Genomic DNA, 18,133 nt, shown 5'->3' on the forward strand with positions numbered 1-18,133 from the left:
TGGTTTTTTCCCTTTCTTCCTCAAGGTTTGTTGGATTTTTTTTTTTTCGGTTCTTTTTGTGTGATGTAACATCTGCCCATAAAGTGAGTTTTTCTGCATATACTCCTGCCATCTTCTGTTATAAGCAAAGAGAATCCAAAAGCCAAATCATTCACCAATTTAGAGATACTAATTATTAAACGCATCACGAAAGAATCTATATTTACACAAAAATGTACGTCACTGTTTTAAATTTAGACCCAAATCTTGGAATAAACCAAATAAGCTAAGAATCTCCTCCCGCAAGTAGTTCAATTCAGTAAAAAATCTTCAAATTTATTTCAAACCCAAAGTCAAAATGATTAAATAAACCTGAATAGTAACTATGGTCCCATATGGGCACCTTTTGTAGTGAACACCAATGTAATTTCACTAAACTACTGAGCTAAGCCCAGTGGCCACCACCAATGTTGGTGAGGTGGAAGGTTAGAGATCAAACCTTGCCTCCCACCTTTGGCCACAAAAATGTGGCAAACCACTTTAAGTGGCTTCCAAACGAGTGCGTAGCGCACTTGTTTGGGCCGGTAGGTGATTTAGTTTTCTCCGATTTTAGCTTGATCTCTTCAGGTCTCCCCTCTCTGTAGCATAGAATAGATGTAGATCTATTGTAGTGGAAAAAAAAAAAAAAACCAATGTAATTTCACGAGTGATTTGTTTTTGTGAAAGTTGTGTGGTGGGGTATTAAGTGTTATATAATGTGGTCCGGTTGTGAGTGAATTCTCAGTCTAGCCCTCATATACCCTCAACTTCTCAGAATAAATTTTTCTGATACTTTTTGCCTGTTTTCTTGTTTGCATTCATTGTTTTGATTGCGCACTCTAAGAATAAATACTAGCAGGTTTTAAGATGATGCAGTTGAAAGAACACACAATTGATCAGCAGAAATGCCCACAATAAAGTTAAAGGTGAATCTTGTTCGCTTTATACTTATGAAAAGATTGAAATTGCTGACTTATAATTTTGGTTGCACAAGGCAAAATGTATTTATACACTTGGTATGAGCTTTGAGGTTAACCACAACATCAATTCTGCCAAAGAGCAGCAGTAGCAGGCAGGTTCATCACAGGAACGGGGCAGCAGGAGGCGTCCCTCCCTCCCCTCTTCCCACCATCCCCTTCCCCAAGACCCTTCTTTTTAATAGAATAGCATAGAACTTGTGCTCTGAAATTGTCGTAGTATTCTTGGTTCAGAAATTTAGTCATAGCTAATATGACTATTCTTTTCTATCCACTCTAACACATTAAATATGGGGTGGCTTACATAATATGCTTGGTTACAATCTATTTACTGTTTCCTCCATTCTTCAATTCTATCACACCTTTTCCATTATAAGAATCTAAAACATGACAGGCAATCTCATGCAACACCTGAGGTGTACAAAATCTTAAAAGCAGAAGGGGAGACTTTTACATTGATCCTAATAGACACTTTGAAATTAGTCGAATTAGTCAAAACTATCAAATGATTAGCCAAAACCATCTAAATTGGTTGAAGGGACTATTTACAACTAGACTTTTGCACAGTTATCATTCATCCAATGCTGACAATGTATACATTCTCAGTGTAGGAAAGATTAATCCATACTTGAGTAAATCTTATATACACTGACAGTGTCAAATTCAAATTTTGCACAGTTGTCATTCATTCAATGCTGACAGTGTATACATTATCAGTGTCAGAAAGATTAATCCATACTTTTTTCCAACAAATGTTAACAGTTTTATATAAACACTTGATACACTGTGTGATTTATTATATAATCAGCTTATACACGAGAGCCACAAGAATTTCTTGGAACTCAATTGCAGTTCAAGGTGGAAAAGACATAGGCAACAATGCTAGGAAATCACCTACAATTTACATTTCAATTCTGAAGAATTGGCAACACAACACTAATGGGCTAAAAGATATTAGTACCCAGTGTGCAGTTAATATGATATGACAACAATATCACATGGAAGGTACAATATATCCTAGAGAAATTATTTCACTTGCCTATCAAGCCTTGTTATTGGTGTAAAAATGCCAAGATTCAGGTCATATAATTAAGGAAGAGAAACCAGGTTCAAGTGCAGTAGCCAAACATGTAATTTGTCTAAGTAGGAATTAGCCACACATACTTGCAGTGATGGGCTTTAAAAGAAACAGAAACCTGTGTAGTTAATATGGAATGAAAATGGTAGCACTTTAAAGGTACAAATATGTCCTAGGAAAAACTATTTTACTTGCCCATGAAGCCTTGGTTTAGGGATACAAGGCCAAACAGGGCAGTTGTCTAACTACTTAAAAACAACAATCCAAAAGATACAACTGTTATTTTCTAAAGTTTCTATTTCACTATGCATCTAACAAATTCTGAATTATCATAGTAGGGCAATTCTTGAATTAACTACTTGTGAACTGCATCCCTTCATCTTTCAGCTTTGTGAACAAGTGTATATGTTCTAATCCAACAATCATTTTATGCTTTCCTCTTCCTTTTACTCCTTCCATCCGCTTCTGCTTGGCAGCTCAGGGCCTAAGCAACGTTAAGTGCCTTAAGGAATTCTTCCAAAAGTTCTCCACTGCTTCTTCTAGTGTGTAAAAATTTGAAGAAATAGAGTGAAAAGTCTCTCTTCCTTCACCTTTCTGTTCTTTTCTTCTTCTCAAAGTAGTCTATAGTTTTCTTCATGTCCTATAGTCAATCAAGAAGATACATCGACAAAACTATTCCCAAAAATCTTGTTTGGGAAATCACAAATGTTCATGTCAGCGTGTACGCCTTTAGCTGTTACTATATCCCGGGCCTTCTGGATAAACCTAGAACAGATAATAGCCCTTAAATCACCATCTTTGGAAAGGAAAAAAGAGAAATTGTTGACTATAAATATTAAGTGACTAAGGAAAATAACCAACCTGGTATTGCCTTTCATTGAAGTTTTGAGACCTGCGCTTCAATTCACCCCTGTTGGTTGTCATCTCATCCAATACCTCATCAGGTGACCAATCAAAAGCATCGTAATCTTCAGTATCAGGCTGTGACTCATCTTCCTGTCAATAAGATTGTGACTTAGAGCGTATTTCAAGCTAAACAAGATACATTCTCACTTTTGAAGAACCAATTATAAAGACAATCTCCTAAAACCAAATTTAACCTGTTGACCCTACTTTATAGACATCCATAACTATATCAATCAACCTCAGCACTTAGAGAAAATTGTTAAGTTCACTAGCAAAGACTCAAGAATGCTGTTCAAACATAGCAAAGAGATTTCGGCATAAAAGCAAGTCCAAGCACAGATGTGGATTGGATTTTCAAAAATGTAATCAATGGTTGTCTTTGCATAGAGCCGACTACAGTCAAAGTATGTCATTTGGCGAGTATATCCATGATACCTTTGGTATTTGAATCAGAGTCGCCTTAGCATTGCATTAGAAAAGTATCGAATGGAACTGAATTACAGTGGAAATATTGCCTTAGGAAGTATGAAGATGAATTGATTCTTATGAAATCAATCTCTAACCCTATGAACTGCAGTTACCATGGAACATATAGAACTGATCTGCACGCAGCTTCAGCAACGTTAAAAAGGATAAAGTCACGTACCCTGATATTCAGACTCCTTTTGCGGTGGAATGGATTTCCAGCGACTTCATCATACTCAGCCGCATCTAGTTCTTGAAGATCATGAGGAGAGAAGAACTTGGGAAGGACATGTTCTCTTAAACTTATAAGAATGAAGAACGGTACTGGGAAGAGCACTCCAGCAATTGGTATCCATGTTATACCAAAACAAATCAAAAGATATACAAACTGGAGCACAGTGAATGCTGCAATGATTTTGAACGGCACAGACTCCACAAATGAAGCATGTGCTCCTTCTAAGACCCTAGAAAAAAAAAAAAAAAAAAAAAGAACAAACCGAAAATGAGAAATTAAAAAAGATACCCTAGGAACATAGCTTTTGTGTTAGCTAAAGGAAAAGAGAAGAACTAGTCATAGGTATACGTGAGCAGGTGAATATACTCTCCTTATCACCTAAAAGGCTAAAACAAGTCAATAGATCTGCTTAACTGAGAGAAGTATGGCTTACTTGAAACGTCGACCAGGAGGAATGAAGAGTAGCAACATCCTCTCAAAGAACTGGCTACCGGGGAGACTGTCAATGGCCATGTATGCAAAATATCCCCAGAGAACTGATGTAGGAATCATCTTGATCAAAGGCATAGCAAATACAGAGAGGCCCACAAGCACGGACTGCAACAAGTTGCTCACTCTTTGCTCATTCACTCGGACTGGCAAGTTTGCATCAACGCATTTTTCTGGATCAAACGTCCCATTTTCATCTTTTCCATCTTCATGTTTCAAGACTGCATCTTTCAGGTTCTCCAATTCTTTGTCCACAGCAGTCTGTCAAGAAAGTAAATAGTTATTGTTATGAACTGGAAGAGTATGTTCAAAGATACAAGCTTGTAGAAGCACATCGTATCTACTTTTTGACCACTTACAAGCGAAGCAGGGTCCATCTCCACAAAAACAGCATGCATCTTTCCATAGATCTCTGTGTGGCTTGCTTGTTGCTTCATGCATTCTTTCGCACTCTTTACCATTCTTTTACGAATCAACTGCAAGCCAATCAAAGGTCATATCCTGTAACAACGTATTTTCGACATTTACATAGAGAAACTGCAAAGGAATGCTTCCTTTCAGAAATGCGTCACTCACCTGCTTCTTGAGGACTGCAAGGCTCCTGGTATGCATGGGTGACTGTGGAAGGACCCCATTTGAAGGAGGAAGTCCCAGCAGCCCGCAAAGCAATGTCTGAAAACAAAAATTTGAAGCAGAGAAAAGCCTGTTAAAGGGCACTTAAATTTGAACTCAAACTCATCCCTTTGAAGGGCAGGGGCCTAAATGCAACTAATCTGAACATGCCATATATCTGCAAAATCTATACCAGGAAGCCGAGAAGTAAGAGATCGTAATGATAGGCAGATGGTTTTTGAAGATTGAATTCTTTCTGCTGTGCCAACTGTGAAGCTACACTGTGGTCGAAAAAGTATAGACCTGCTATCATTAAAGCAGGTATAAAGGCAGCAAAGATGTATCCAACAGGAACCCTTGCCATATCCTGCACAAACATCACACAAATATGATATATTTAATTTTTATTTGAGTTATTGTGCAAAATACACTTAGTACAAGATATGGTAAATAACTTGTGGCAGTAGAACATGAAACCCCAGGACACTTGACAAATTCAATACTCAAAGTTGTAAGTTGAACAAAAACATCCAGATCAGAAATGTTAAAAGATCTCCCATTAAGCAAATCATGACATAAGTGCTTCATTCATTTCTTTTAATGAAACAACAGCTTTAGTCCCTTTCAAAAATTCCAGGAAGGCTGGCTAGCCCCACACAATTCTGTCTAGAATGGAAGGCACCTAGTAAGGTTACTTAAAGAAGGCTGGGGACCGCATGAGCTCCACCCAAGAAAGGGGTAATTTTATAGGTTGAAGCATATTAAAAGTAAAGTTCCAAATGTTACAATAAACTAAAACCATCTTTTCTTTAACTCAATCCCTTGTGTATAGTGTAAAAAGATTTCGTCAAACAATGCAAATACGAAAGCTTCGACCAGAACTCTGCTAACATTAGAACTTATGTCTCCAGCTCATAAATTCCCAGAAACTATGACACGGGCCAATACAGAAATATGTTATACATGAATCAACTATCAACTCATTGATTATAATATTACCTTCATAACCGTCCAGTGGTGCAATGATTCAGGATCCCAAAAAAGAGGAGAAAAGAGCCTCCTGGGAACTCCATCAGGAACTTTTTCAGGTACACTATAAGACAACGCTGTCCATAGCACAACAATGCAGGGAACACCATAGTCCGCAATGAGACCTCGAAGCCATCCTGTTTACGTTTACCAACAATAAGGGAAAGAATTGAGGTTGGATAAAAGATAAAAGTAAATTAGCACTATAAGAAGACAAAGGAAGATCACCTCATATACCTGTACCATATTGCCAAGACCTAGCTCTCCTACTCTTCAAAGCAGTGATCATCACACCAATCGAGAAGATAACTGCCAATAACCCATTTGCATAAAGCCATTGGAACTGGTAGACTTCTGATGTGGGATTTTCACCTTTAGGAATGGCAAACTCAGTCACCAAACCCTGACATTGAAATGTTGATGAGGATCAGCAAGCCAGTTTTAGTCGCTTTAGCAAATGAGACAGCTAATCTAGCTGTAAAATAAATCAGAAGAGTGCAAATACCTTAATAGCTTCTTGCAAAAAAAGAACAGTAATAAGCATGCCAAAAAGTTCCCCTGCAATCCTTGTAAATCTAGAGATAATATTGGCAGCATTGAATATTGCAAGAAGGAAGAGCAGGATGGCAGTCCAAACGCAGACCCTGTGACACATTTAAATCTATCAAATTACAGTCTAAAATTCAGTAACTTGAGCGAAATAACAGCTACATGAAAGCAGGTCAGTACCATCCTGCCCATGCTAGAAACAGCCCCTGCCCCATCTCCGGCCTACCCTTGGCAAAATTGTACAAGTAAGTATACATAATAATTGTTGGTTCTGCAACTCCTAAAATCAAGAGAGGCTGTCCACCAAAAATCGAGTGGATGACTCCACAAAGAGCAGTGGAAGTGAGAGTCTCCACGGTGCTCAAGCTTCCATCTGTGAAAAAGTCATCAAGAGTTCGGATTATTTTGATATAGGCATACAAATTAAATATGCTAGATGCACTTATAATAGATAATAATGCATAAAATAGAAAAAACTTAAACATAATACAAGAATAAAGGCAATGGGAACGTAAATAGAGGCCAAAAAAAAAGAGGAAAATGTAGTTACCTGTTTCTCTGCTCAATTGCTCTCCAAAGGCAATAACAGGAAGAGCTGATGCAAAGAATATGTAAGCAGTGGGAGCCAGTATCCTGAAATTAATCAATACCACCATAATACAAAGTTTAAAACATCATCAAATTGAAATGATGTTATGCATTGTCTAAAAATCAAACTCTAGATTCCATTTGAATCCAAACTACATGGCTCCATACCTTACACCAGAACCACAGGCATCAAGCCAGTCATTTTTATAGCATGATAACCTTCCTTTGATATCATTAGTGACTCCCTGTAATGGAGTACTAAGTTGCTCCATTGCTGAAGCTGCAGAACCACAAAGCAAGCTTGACAGATGTCAGAATCAAAAGTTCAAAGCACTGAGAAACACGCATTAACTGCAATTCTGATTTCTTGAAGACTAAGTCCTACGACAACCCATATGTTTGACAAGGGACTAACACAGCATCAAATAATAATCAATCTTCATTCACATTCTTCACTTGTTTTCTGAATAAGAACAAGAAAAGAATTCAATAAACAAGAGCTAGGACTAACTTAGGATAAATGGACAAGGTGATCAAATGAAAAGATTGGTATGTTATGGTGGTATACATGTGCTAGAAGATTCTGATCTTCAAATAATATATTCTGTTAAAAATGTGAACAGGGAACTTTCGTAATCTAATAGGACAAACAATCAGAACAGATCAAATCACCTGATTAAAATGATTAACAGAGCAGACCTCTATTACTTGATTGATATCTTTTTGTCTTGAGGGGTCAATTAACTCATACTTTACTAAACAAACAACCACGCAAATCTGTATTCATGCCAACAAACTAGATGGTAAACAGTACTAGTAACTTTAGAATCCCAAGTAAACCAATCAAAGCAACAATATCCCAACATGCAGATTTGTTGTTTTCTGACATATTCAGCTAGGACAGTTAATCAATCAGACAAATTCACTTTAAGAATGGACACACCAAAAAGGACAACAAAAATGCTATCTGATTGCAATAAAAGCAAAAATACATAAAATCATCATGGAGGAACCAATGATAAGCAGCAATACATCCACTCCAAGAATGAATAAATTTAAGAAAAGACAAGAACAATAACCCCTTTTGGCGTAAAAACAAGAAGAACAGGAAGTAAAAAAAAGGACCACCACTTTTTTTTTAAAGAAATAATAAAAATAATTAATAGCACTTAAGAAAAAAACCTTAACAAAAATTATTGAGCTAAACCCACGTAGCATTCACATTAAATAGGCTCGTAAACCGTAAGAATTGAAGAAAAATAAGCCATAAATATAAATGTCTTCATAAATCTTTTGCTTTGATCATCATTCCCCTTCAGCATGGAAGAAAATACACAAAACATCCATCCTTTCCACTATTTCTTTTTCTGGGGCTACTCTTTTTATCGTTATAATGTCGCATTACCACTTTTTTTTTATTACATGCATGGTAGAAATCATAAATGTAAAAGCCAAAAAGAAAAAAAAAAAAAAAGGAAACTCCTTCAAGAAAAAAGAAATGCATAGAACCTTGGAGATGGGGAAGAAGGAAATCTAGGGAGGAGAACGAGGAGAAGGCTGGCATGACAATATCAGTTTAATCCGGCCGGCATGAAGCCGCCGGAGAAAATGTAGAGGCAAAGAAAAAGAAAGAAAAGAACGGTAGAAGAAAACAACTACAGTATTATATTGTTTTTCTTCTTCTTCTTTTTTTTCCCCCTTCCTCTCCTGTTGAGCTGTTATTTTTTGGACACTTGCTATACTTTCTCCCTCATTTTTTTTTTTGCCCTTTTCATCTGTACTCTCCTGTTTTCTCTCGGATTCACCAACAAAATTACTATTTTTTCGGAGCAAGAATTTTAAAAAAAAAAAAAAAAAGAAGAAGAATGTGAAGAAGAACGATACCTCTGCTCTCCGCGTGCCTTTCCAAGGTGTTTTGGTGCGTATTTTCCGGCGGTATGAAATGTGGACTCCTTAGTGAGCAATGATAATGGAGCGAATGTCAGGGAAGCTGCGTGTTCAAATATATAGACTATAGAGCAGACGTAAAAGTTTGTTGGTGAATTGCGCGGTAAAGCGCGTGGGACCCACACTAGGGATTTTTTTTTTTCTTCTTTTTGCCCTTTTTTGGTGTAGACAGTTTATAGCTGGCAAAAATTGTCCTTTTGATTTTCTACAGCTCAGCAGCAAGGAAATTACAGTCTCGTGAAAGTGAAAGTACAGCACAGTCTAAAAGTGTAAAAGTATGAAAACAGATGAGATGAAATCATGAAATGAAGGGTTGATTAGTTTTATCTGCCCTGAAGTTGCCCAAATCGTGTAAGAATCAAACTCTTCCGAGTACCAAAATGTTTATTCCGTATCTCTTACATTAAGAGAAATTGGAAATGATATGGTCAAATGAGTACAAGATATCCTTGAAAGTTTTGAAATATTAACTTTACATTATTCGCATTCAGATTGCTATTCTCGAGAGTTTCTATACAAAAATATACTGTAACGATTTTATATATGTGAGATAAAAAAGTAATTGAAATATATAATCACAAAAAAATTAAATTATTTTTTTTTTAAGAAATGTTGCAATCCCAATAAGGCCGGTTTTGAATGGCCAAATGTTTATCAAATAGTTTTTTGATATATGTATATATGAGATAATTTCACAAACCTCCCCTAAGGTTTATAACTATTACAGGCAGTGCCCTTTAGGTTTAAACAATTGCAGAAACTTCCCTTAAAAAAATACATTAGGACTCACTTTGCTGATGTTAGTAAAAAAATCCCCATTGATAATCCTAAAATGCCCTTAGGTGATTGTCCTCCACAAAAGCAAAATTCCTTAGTAATGTTAAACTCAAAACATTACTCACATGCTTTTAAAAAGTTCCCCAGTAAGTTTGTTCTTAACCTCTCAAAAATGTTGATACCTATGTGACCAACCAAAAAAAGGTTACTTATTCAATAAGAATCCATGTACAGAGAAAACTAAAGTTTTTATTTATTCTCAAATTACTACTATACAGAGTAAGAGTGGGTTTGGGTGTTTTGAGTGTCTACGACAAAATAAAACTTTATCACTCTTGTTGTTCTTTATCTTTTTTTGATGGATTTATTAAATTGAATTTAAAATACATTAGTTCTCTTCATGGAGACTTTAAATTCAATATTGGATGAAGGTTATTTTTGTCATTTTACACAATGAGGGGAGGTTATGTGTAATTTTTTTAACTTGGAGGATACTGCCTGAAATTGTTATATACCTGAGGGGAGGTTTGTAAAATTATCCCTATCTATGTAGCAACTCCAATGGAGTTGTAAACAAGATTTTCAACATACCCAATTTTCTTCAGTCATCCCAGCAACATAGCATTAGCAGCAACGTGCCTCCCATCGCGACCAAAAAGCTGGAGGTTTATCTGCAAAGTCTTCCTTTGCCACCTCTACCCATAAACTTCAATGCTTCTAATATATATTTATCACACAGTTTGAATGATGGAAACATGCGACCTATAGTAAAAAATTAACCCAATATTAAAAAAAATAATAACACATTCTACTGATTTTTTTTTTCATTTTCATAAATTTGGATACAAGAATAATACATCCTAAAAACTTTTTAGATTTTAATTTTCATGTAGCACAAATAAAATCTTGTTATTGTTATGGTTTAAAATATACACTCGTGCTACTAGTAAATCCTATCCTATAGTAGAATTAGTATTAATGGAAGAGGAAAATATTAAGCAAAAATAATTACATTAACTATATTGATTTATATTTTTATGTTTGTGTGAAAGTGAAAGCGACTTATCTTTACGAGACAGAGAGAGTATTGTATTAGCCGTCTTTCATGAGGTTTGTTGAAATTACAATACAAAGACTTGTGATTAGCCCGCATGACAATTTAATCTATTGGATGGTCAAATCAAATGTTCATCAGATAGCTTTTTCCTATACATGAGTAATGTCGCTATTGTAAATGAAATTTCCAAGTACCAATTTTTCTTCGGTCCTTTCTTTCTACGACTGTGTTGTTTTCTCATAGGTTACAGTCAAGGATTAGCAGCAATGTCTAGGGTTAGCAGCAAGATCTCTTGTCACTCTCTAAAAAGCTGGAGGTGTATGTGCAAAGTCTTCCATTGTCACCTCTACCCGTAAACCTCAATGCTTCCTGTCACTCTCTATTTTTTTTTTTTTTTTTTACACTTGAATGACAAGATCTATCAATTTGATTCGAATACGTTTCTATAACAGAAATTAGCAACTATAAATTATATTCTGAGTGGTTTTAATTTAAAAAAATGATCTTTTTAACGGGTATGGACACTCATTAAGATATATTTCAGGTGTTATATTTTTAAAAATATAAAATTAATTAAAGAAAGTCAATAAATATAAGGAATGATAGGTAAGATTAAATAGGAAAAGTACATAAATGCTAAAAAGAATAATAATTGTTAGTATGTATATATATATGTATAATATTTTAAGTGAATACTAAATGTATTAACGAATGCCCTGAAGTCACCCGTTAGAAAAACCTTTAAAAAAAAACATGTTCAAATTCAATAGTTTATGATAGGGTGTAATTAATTGCTTGTAAGATATATCATGTCCTAAAAAAGGTCATTTATAATTTTGTGTCATACCCTAACTTTGAAAATTGTATGATGATTTCCTATTGCACAAGTTCATGGTGGAGTTCAAGGTCACTATCCATCATTCCTAATTTTCCAACCATAATTTGGCTACCGTCCAGCACCATTTGAAACCATTTTTAGGTCTATGTAATCGATTTCATTGCCAAAACTCTACTACTTTCCTTGTATGTGGCACATGTGGTCCAAGGGAAGAAGAGAATCAAATATTTGATCAAAGAATAGTCACACTGAATTTTCTCTGCGGAAAGAAACCCTTTACACTTGATGGAAAAAGCTACAGCAGCACGAAAATTTGCTTTTCAAATTCGTGGTTGGTTTCATGTTATCTTATATAGGATAACATGACTATTGATTCCTACGTTGCTATCCCAATTTAAGAGGTTAGAATTTCAGCTAGCTTATATAACAGGAAGCTTTTAGATATCGAACAAAGGATTAAGAATGACAAAATGATACTCTTTTACACATTTCAATCTTTCATTTGCCTGATCAGGTCCTCAACTCTGAGGAAATAAAAGAGTGCAATGCATCCTCAGGTCTGATCATGACTCCAATTAACCTACAGGGACATATGCAAAATTCTTCAATTGCCACCTGCCCTCAGTATCAATGCTTCTGCACATAAATGAATACATAAACCACTCATTTGGAGATTGAAAGGAAGTGATCCAGATAGATATGGTTCTTGAGAGATAAACAAAATGAATCGATCCTAAATTCGTGATGAAAAAGATAAATTTTTGACTACAACATTTGATACCCAATGCACATGCATTAAGTAATAATGGATGAGAATTTGATGCAAGATGAACGTGTGTGATGCTAGAGAATGGTAACAAATACTTAATTTGATGATATAGGAATTTTTTTTCTTCCTGTGATTCCTGCTCTTTCTCAATTATTTGAAATCAGAACTTGGGTTAATTTCTTTCTTTTTTTTTGGTTTAAGTTTCTTGAAAATGTTGTTAGGGGGATTTTCATAAAAACATTTGACTGTTTAGAGGGTAAGTTTGTAACTCGATTAAATTACAATTTCCCTTTTTTTGTAATCTGAGCTAGCTAGCCCTAGAGAAGGTAAATGTAAAGCACAATCATCTTTGTCATTTTATTGTTCTCATTATGGGATTTGGATTCCAATATTGCAAGATAGGTAAATGTAATTTAAATTAATTCCATGGCCTTGAACAAACCTCAAGGGAGGTAAGTGAAATTAATTGGATGCTTTATGAGTTTAACAATAATAAACTTCAACAACAAAAGGGGGGAAAATCCAAGATATTCTTGTTTAATTTGCTCCGAATCTTTGAGTTACATCTTGTAAATTGAATTGTATTATAAAAATTCAAAGATGAAAGATTGAGAAGAAGAACATCATCATCCATATATAATTTGATACGTGGACTCAAGTAATTCTTCGAGTCCCTTCCCCTCCCACAAAAAAAAAAAAAAAAAGTGCGGTAGGTGTCTACTCACGTGATTAAGGGTTTTTTTTTTTTATTTCACTTTTGACTCATTTTAGACGTCTCTGCTGTTTGCAGCACATATTCACCGTTCCCGTTACATGGGAAAATTACTTAACTAAATGCAAAGGAACAAATGGGAAATATCTTAGTTCCATCAGAACAATTCATTCAGGGATAGTACCTTAGTTGGCAAAAATTTGGGCAGACTCGATTTTCAAAAATTCAGTAACTCAGATTGCATCACACTACTTAGTGAGATGGTGTGACACAATCCGAATTATTGGATTTTTAAAAATCGGATCTATCATTGTCCTGTTTGGATTGTAATTTTCTGAAGTTTTTATAAAAAATGTACTGTAACGATTTAATATATGTTAAGTAAAAAAACGATTGAAAAATGTGTTTATGAAAACGTTAAAAATTTTTTGGTGGAAAATGACTTTCTAAAAAACAATAGTACAACAGGAAAATCTAAGAATAGTTTTATGTTGTTGAAAGTTCGAGTAATGACTTCAAGAAATAACTGTAACACTCTTTATAATGTGATGTATATGAGATACAGATGCATTTAAAAATTATATTTATGACGTTAGTTGAGTAATATTTAAAATTTTGTTTTACAAATCATGCCTACCAAACGGATTCTTCATGTACTATAATCTTCTGAAATTTAGTCCACATTGATGATTTGACGTGACTTATTTAGTACAATAATGACGACTAAAACCTAGCAGAGGAAATAGAATCAATGTTTTAAAAATCGGACCGTTCATTGAACCGGTGAAGTGAAAGGGTCGAGGTTCAACCGGTCGGATCGATTCAATCTCGGTTCAATGAATTTTTTAAAAAATTATTTATATAAATATATATATGTAGAAAATAAGACATGTAATGGATTGATTTAATACTTTATATGATGAAAGGTTTACTATTTTTTAATAACTTGGATTTTTTAAAAATAAAATTTTTAAATTATAAGTTAAAACAAATAAATTTCATCTCAATTTCAATTATATCTAAATCCAACTAAAAAATATCACAATATTTTGAAATTATACAAAATTCACGTCTATGAGAATTTAGATATTGTGAACTTAAATTTTAATTTACGTTTTAGAGATTGCAATTTAAAAAAGGAAGTTTGGAGTTCGAAGGAAGTCAAGAAAATCGAAAATAGAAATGTAAACTTGATAAGAAACAAAAAATGAGATAAAAGTGAGTGGTTGTAGCATTAAATAATTTGGGTTAAAAAAATAATTCTTTTTGAACTTTTTTCAATATAATGGACAAAAACAAAATTAAAAGATGGAAGAAAACATCAATAAATTAAAAATAAAGAGGTTTGATTAAAAAGGGAGTGACAAAAAAAAAGAGGATAGAGAGAGAGAGAGAGAGAGTTGAAAATTAAAAAGAAAAAGCCATGAGAGGATGAGATTTTGTAAGAAAAATGAAAAAAAGATTATCAAACAAAACTAATAGGATGTGATGGTGCAACGGTTAATACATTGGTTTTCTATTACAAAGGTCTTGAGTTTGAATCTTGATAGCTGCATTTTGAAAAAAAAAAAAAGAAAAAAAAAAGGAGGAAGGTTGAAAACCGGTTCAATAGCTGTTCGACAGCGATTTTTACGGTTCAATCGGTTCTTGACCAGTTTTCTGATAAAATCAACTATGGCATTGAACCGGACCGGTGCCATGGCCGGTTTGCGGTTCAATCGGTCGAATCGTCCGGTCCGATCCGGTTTTCAAAACATTGAATAGAATATGGTGCAATCATGGTACAAGAGAACTAGAAGTAGACGCAATTTTCATTAAATTTCTCAAAACTATTAGATCATAGTTGACTTGAAAATTGAAGTTCAAGAGGACTTTCCTTAGTTTTTGCTGACAGATGGTACAAGATCTTATAGTTAAAGAAGGAGGAGAAATTGTTTTTGTGATATTATTAAGTATTTTATCCTTTTGACTATTTAGGATTAAAAAACGGATAATTATGTTTGATAAGAATTAATTACTATTTCTAAATGTAACCAAAGTGAATTTTTGCAATATTTGATATTTTATCTGGTGACGTTGGCAGATATTAACATGCGTAGGAGTTAGCCCGAAATTTTTTAATTTTAAATCATAAAATGGCGTTTACTTGTCCTGTTGCTATCTATCCCCAGAATAGACTATTATTCTTAATTGAATATCATTAAGTTAAATGTAAAATAATAAATAAGCAAAATTTGAATTTGAACTCTAAAATTTTGCACATGTGATAATTTTCAGAGGAAAATAATATGTGTATTTGTATAGCCATTATTTGCGCAAAAATTATTTACTTGTATCACAACTGCATTTTTCAATACATTTTTTTTATCTTTTCAACAATCTATTTATCTCACATACATCACATCATAAAAAATGATACAGTAATTATTTTAAATAATATTTCAAATAAACTCCTATCCAAACATAATAAATATTTTCCGTAAATGAATAATGGGCATTGTCCAAACCTGTATTTTCAAACTCGGACCAAACTAGTCAATTGGACCGATTGTAGATGTCCGATCTGAGTGTTTCTAACACCCGTGTGTTTAAAACTCGGTCAAATTCTATCAAAAGCCAGGTTGGACCGAAAACCAATGAAATCGGAGAGAACCGGAGTTTTTTTATTTTCCTTTTAGCTTACCTTTTTTTTTTGCCCTTTTCACTCTAACCTGGAAACCCATCTTCCTGATTTGACAAGCCGTCTCAAAAATCTGCAAACTATCTTCCTCCTTTGAAAAGAAAATAAAATAGTAAAAAAAAAATAGAGTACAAGAAGAGAGAAGTTTAAAAAAATAAGATAAAAATTTTATATTTTGTTAGTTTAAGGAGAAAAGACTATCAGCACGATGGAATCTGGAACGAAAAATGGAAAAAGAAAAAAAAAACAAAGAAAGACTCGGAAGAAGAAGAAGAAGAAGAAGTTGCAGGGGAAGAATGGAAGAGAGTGACGGCAATGTGAGTGCATTAGGCTTAAAGTCAAAGAAGAAATACGAGAAAATTTCAGTTTGGGTTCAAAGTTTTAACAATTTTATGTTTTGTCCTCTAAAGTATCTCAAAATTGTTGACATACTTAGAAATATTTTACAGTCTATAGATAGTCCTAAATTTTAGCGTTTTATTTCAAACAAATCTCCAAAATTAATTCTAAACTATGAAATAGACATTAAATCATATGAAATACTAGTTGATTATTCTATGTTATTTTTATTTTCTTGTTAAATAACTTTGAAACATCAAACATCTACTAATGTACCTTGCTTGATATTAACCTATGGTTAGACATTTTACATAACACTTTAATTTTAATTAAATTATATTAATGACATCTGACAACATCCAGTTTTTGACACTGGTTGAACTCGGTTCGATCCGTTAACCCTTAACCCCTGAATTCTACTGAGTCTTTGTCCGATCCGAGTTTCAAAACATTGATCCAAACTCAAGAGTAGAGTTTTGTTTTACTTAGGCATACGATGAGGATAACTAGTCATTCTTTGACTTTTCCAAAACATTGCATGATTTTTAACATTTGGACGGAATCTATAAATCTTTTAAATGCTACAAATGTGAATGTGTAGCTGCACCATTTTTTTGATAGAAAACTAGAGAAATTCATTAAGGTGAGGATAAGTCCGCCAAAATTGCGGAAGAAAGAAAAGGTGGTGGAGAAGAACTCCAACTACAAATATCTGAAATAGACCTAGCATTCTTAGCTAATAAGTGGGCAGGCACATTTGCCTGCCTGGGGACCCAATTAGCTTCCCATGCAGCGAAATTCTGTAAACTAAGAAAGATATCGTCTAACAGCACCCCGTAGGTTGAGTCATCAGATTCCATAAGCTTAATCATGTTAATGATCTTCAGAGAGTCGCCCTTCAAAATAATCTTGGGCACCTTCCACTGAAGCAGTAAGGAAATTGCAGTCTTTGCAGCATAAGCTTCAATGACCTCAGGGGAGAAGATACCGAAGATTTTGTGAGAGGTACCTGCAACAAAATTGCCCCACTCATCCCGCACAACAACTCCAACACCGGAGCAGCCATATTCGGAGAAAACTGCACCATCGAAGTTGGCCTTAAGGAAACCTGCAGGGGGCTTATTCCAGTGAAATTGAGCAGTGGCAGTGCGGATTGGAGTGTGTGGAGATGTGGTGGCTTCTTGGTACCTCTGTAAGTAATTGATAGAGAGGAAGACTAGACTGAGCAGATCACGATATGAACCGTCGAATAGAGCACCATTTCGGTTAAGCCAAAGGTTCCAAAGAATTATGGCTACCAATTCCATGTCTCGCTTTTTCAAGAGACGAAGAAGGCCAGGCAACCAAGTTGAAACTTGAATAGCGGAGTCCAATCTTATCTTTAGCGTAAGATAGCTGAGAGCCCTGCTTGAATTGCTACCGGGCAGCGCAGGAAAAGGTGATTAACATCTTCAACAGGGGCCTTACATAAAAGGCAGGTAGGGTCAAGATAGACGCCACGGCTATTCAACGTGGAAGATGTAGGTAGAATACCTTTGCAAATACGCCACAGGAATATCTTAACTTTACTTGGTATGTTGAGCTTCCACAAGCGAGGCCAAGTATCATTCACAGAGCCATTACTCCCTGAAGTTACATCTTGCCAGTTTGTAGATTGTGTTTTGATAAGGTGGTAGGCACTTTTCACTGTGAAGGAGCCATTGATTGAGTAATGCCGGATGAGCTTATCTTGATTTTGACTATCACCCAATGGAATACCCATAACCAGCTCAATCTCATCCTGCCAAAAAAGCTCCTGAAGCAACTCAAAATTCCATTTCCCGCTATTTCTGTCAATTAGGCAATCCACAGTGGAGTCTTTCGGCAGCACATCGGAACGTGATACAATCTTGAAAGTAGAAGGGCGTGGAATCCACCTATCTTGTGCTTTTGATGGAAGTTTGCTGGATCAGTGGTTGTAAGTGATGTAAGTGTAGCTGCACCATTGATGTTACATTTTTGGATATCCACTAGTGACTGTTTTTTTTTTTGTGTATGTTGCTTTGACTCTCACAATTGAATTGACCTC

At 34.8% G+C, this 18,133-nt stretch overlaps 2 protein-coding genes across 3 annotated transcripts; both read right to left on the minus strand.

Annotated features, from left to right (window-relative positions):
• Window positions 1-2,168: 2,168 nt before the first annotated feature.
• LOC113706512 (boron transporter 4) lies at window positions 2,169-8,873 on the minus strand. 2 transcript variants are annotated; one of them, XM_027228430.2, is made up of 14 exons: window positions 8,831-8,873; window positions 7,115-7,226; window positions 6,909-6,991; window positions 6,539-6,731; window positions 6,315-6,453; window positions 6,047-6,212; window positions 5,780-5,946; window positions 4,974-5,147; window positions 4,745-4,840; window positions 4,528-4,644; window positions 4,113-4,429; window positions 3,626-3,908; window positions 2,935-3,069; window positions 2,169-2,838 (listed from the first exon to the last, which is right to left on the minus strand). In XM_027228430.2, exons 2-14 carry the CDS (start codon window positions 7,216-7,218, stop codon window positions 2,803-2,805), a joined length of 2,010 nt encoding a protein of 669 aa, XP_027084231.2. In that variant the 5' UTR covers window positions 7,219-7,226; window positions 8,831-8,873; the 3' UTR covers window positions 2,169-2,802. The 2 variants fall into 2 exon arrangements, with proteins under 2 accessions (XP_027084231.2, XP_071920097.1); XM_072063996.1 differs by lacking the exon at window positions 8,831-8,873 and adding an exon at window positions 8,456-8,698.
• A 7,830-nt stretch (window positions 8,874-16,703) lies between these two features.
• Window positions 16,704-17,372, minus strand: LOC113706045 (uncharacterized). Its single transcript, XM_027227939.1, has one exon. It carries the CDS (start codon window positions 17,370-17,372, stop codon window positions 16,704-16,706), a length of 669 nt encoding a protein of 222 aa, XP_027083740.1.
• Between the last annotated feature and the right edge of the window lie 761 nt (window positions 17,373-18,133).

This window comes from Coffea arabica, chromosome 8c (assembly GCF_036785885.1).
Source record: "Coffea arabica cultivar ET-39 chromosome 8c, Coffea Arabica ET-39 HiFi, whole genome shotgun sequence".
Classification (NCBI taxonomy): domain Eukaryota; kingdom Viridiplantae; phylum Streptophyta; class Magnoliopsida; order Gentianales; family Rubiaceae; genus Coffea; species Coffea arabica.

What these genes read in the sequence shown, in the direction of transcription:
- LOC113706512 (XM_072063996.1), bottom strand. Translation starts at nt 8,510, where the DNA reads ATGCCAGCCTTCTCCTCGTTCTCCTCCCTAGATTTCCTTCTTCCCCAT. An exon ending in GTCTTGGCAATATGGTACAG is followed by an intron (nt 5,947 to 6,046) that starts GTATATGAGGTG and finishes AAACGTAAACAG; the next exon opens with GATGGCTTCGAGGTCTCATT. An exon ending in AGATGGACCCTGCTTCGCTT is followed by an intron (nt 4,430 to 4,527) that starts GTAAGTGGTCAA and finishes CTTTCTTGACAG; the next exon opens with ACTGCTGTGGACAAAGAATT.
- LOC113706045 (XM_027227939.1), bottom strand. Translation starts at nt 17,372, where the DNA reads ATGGAATTGGTAGCCATAATTCTTTGGAACCTTTGGCTTAACCGAAAT.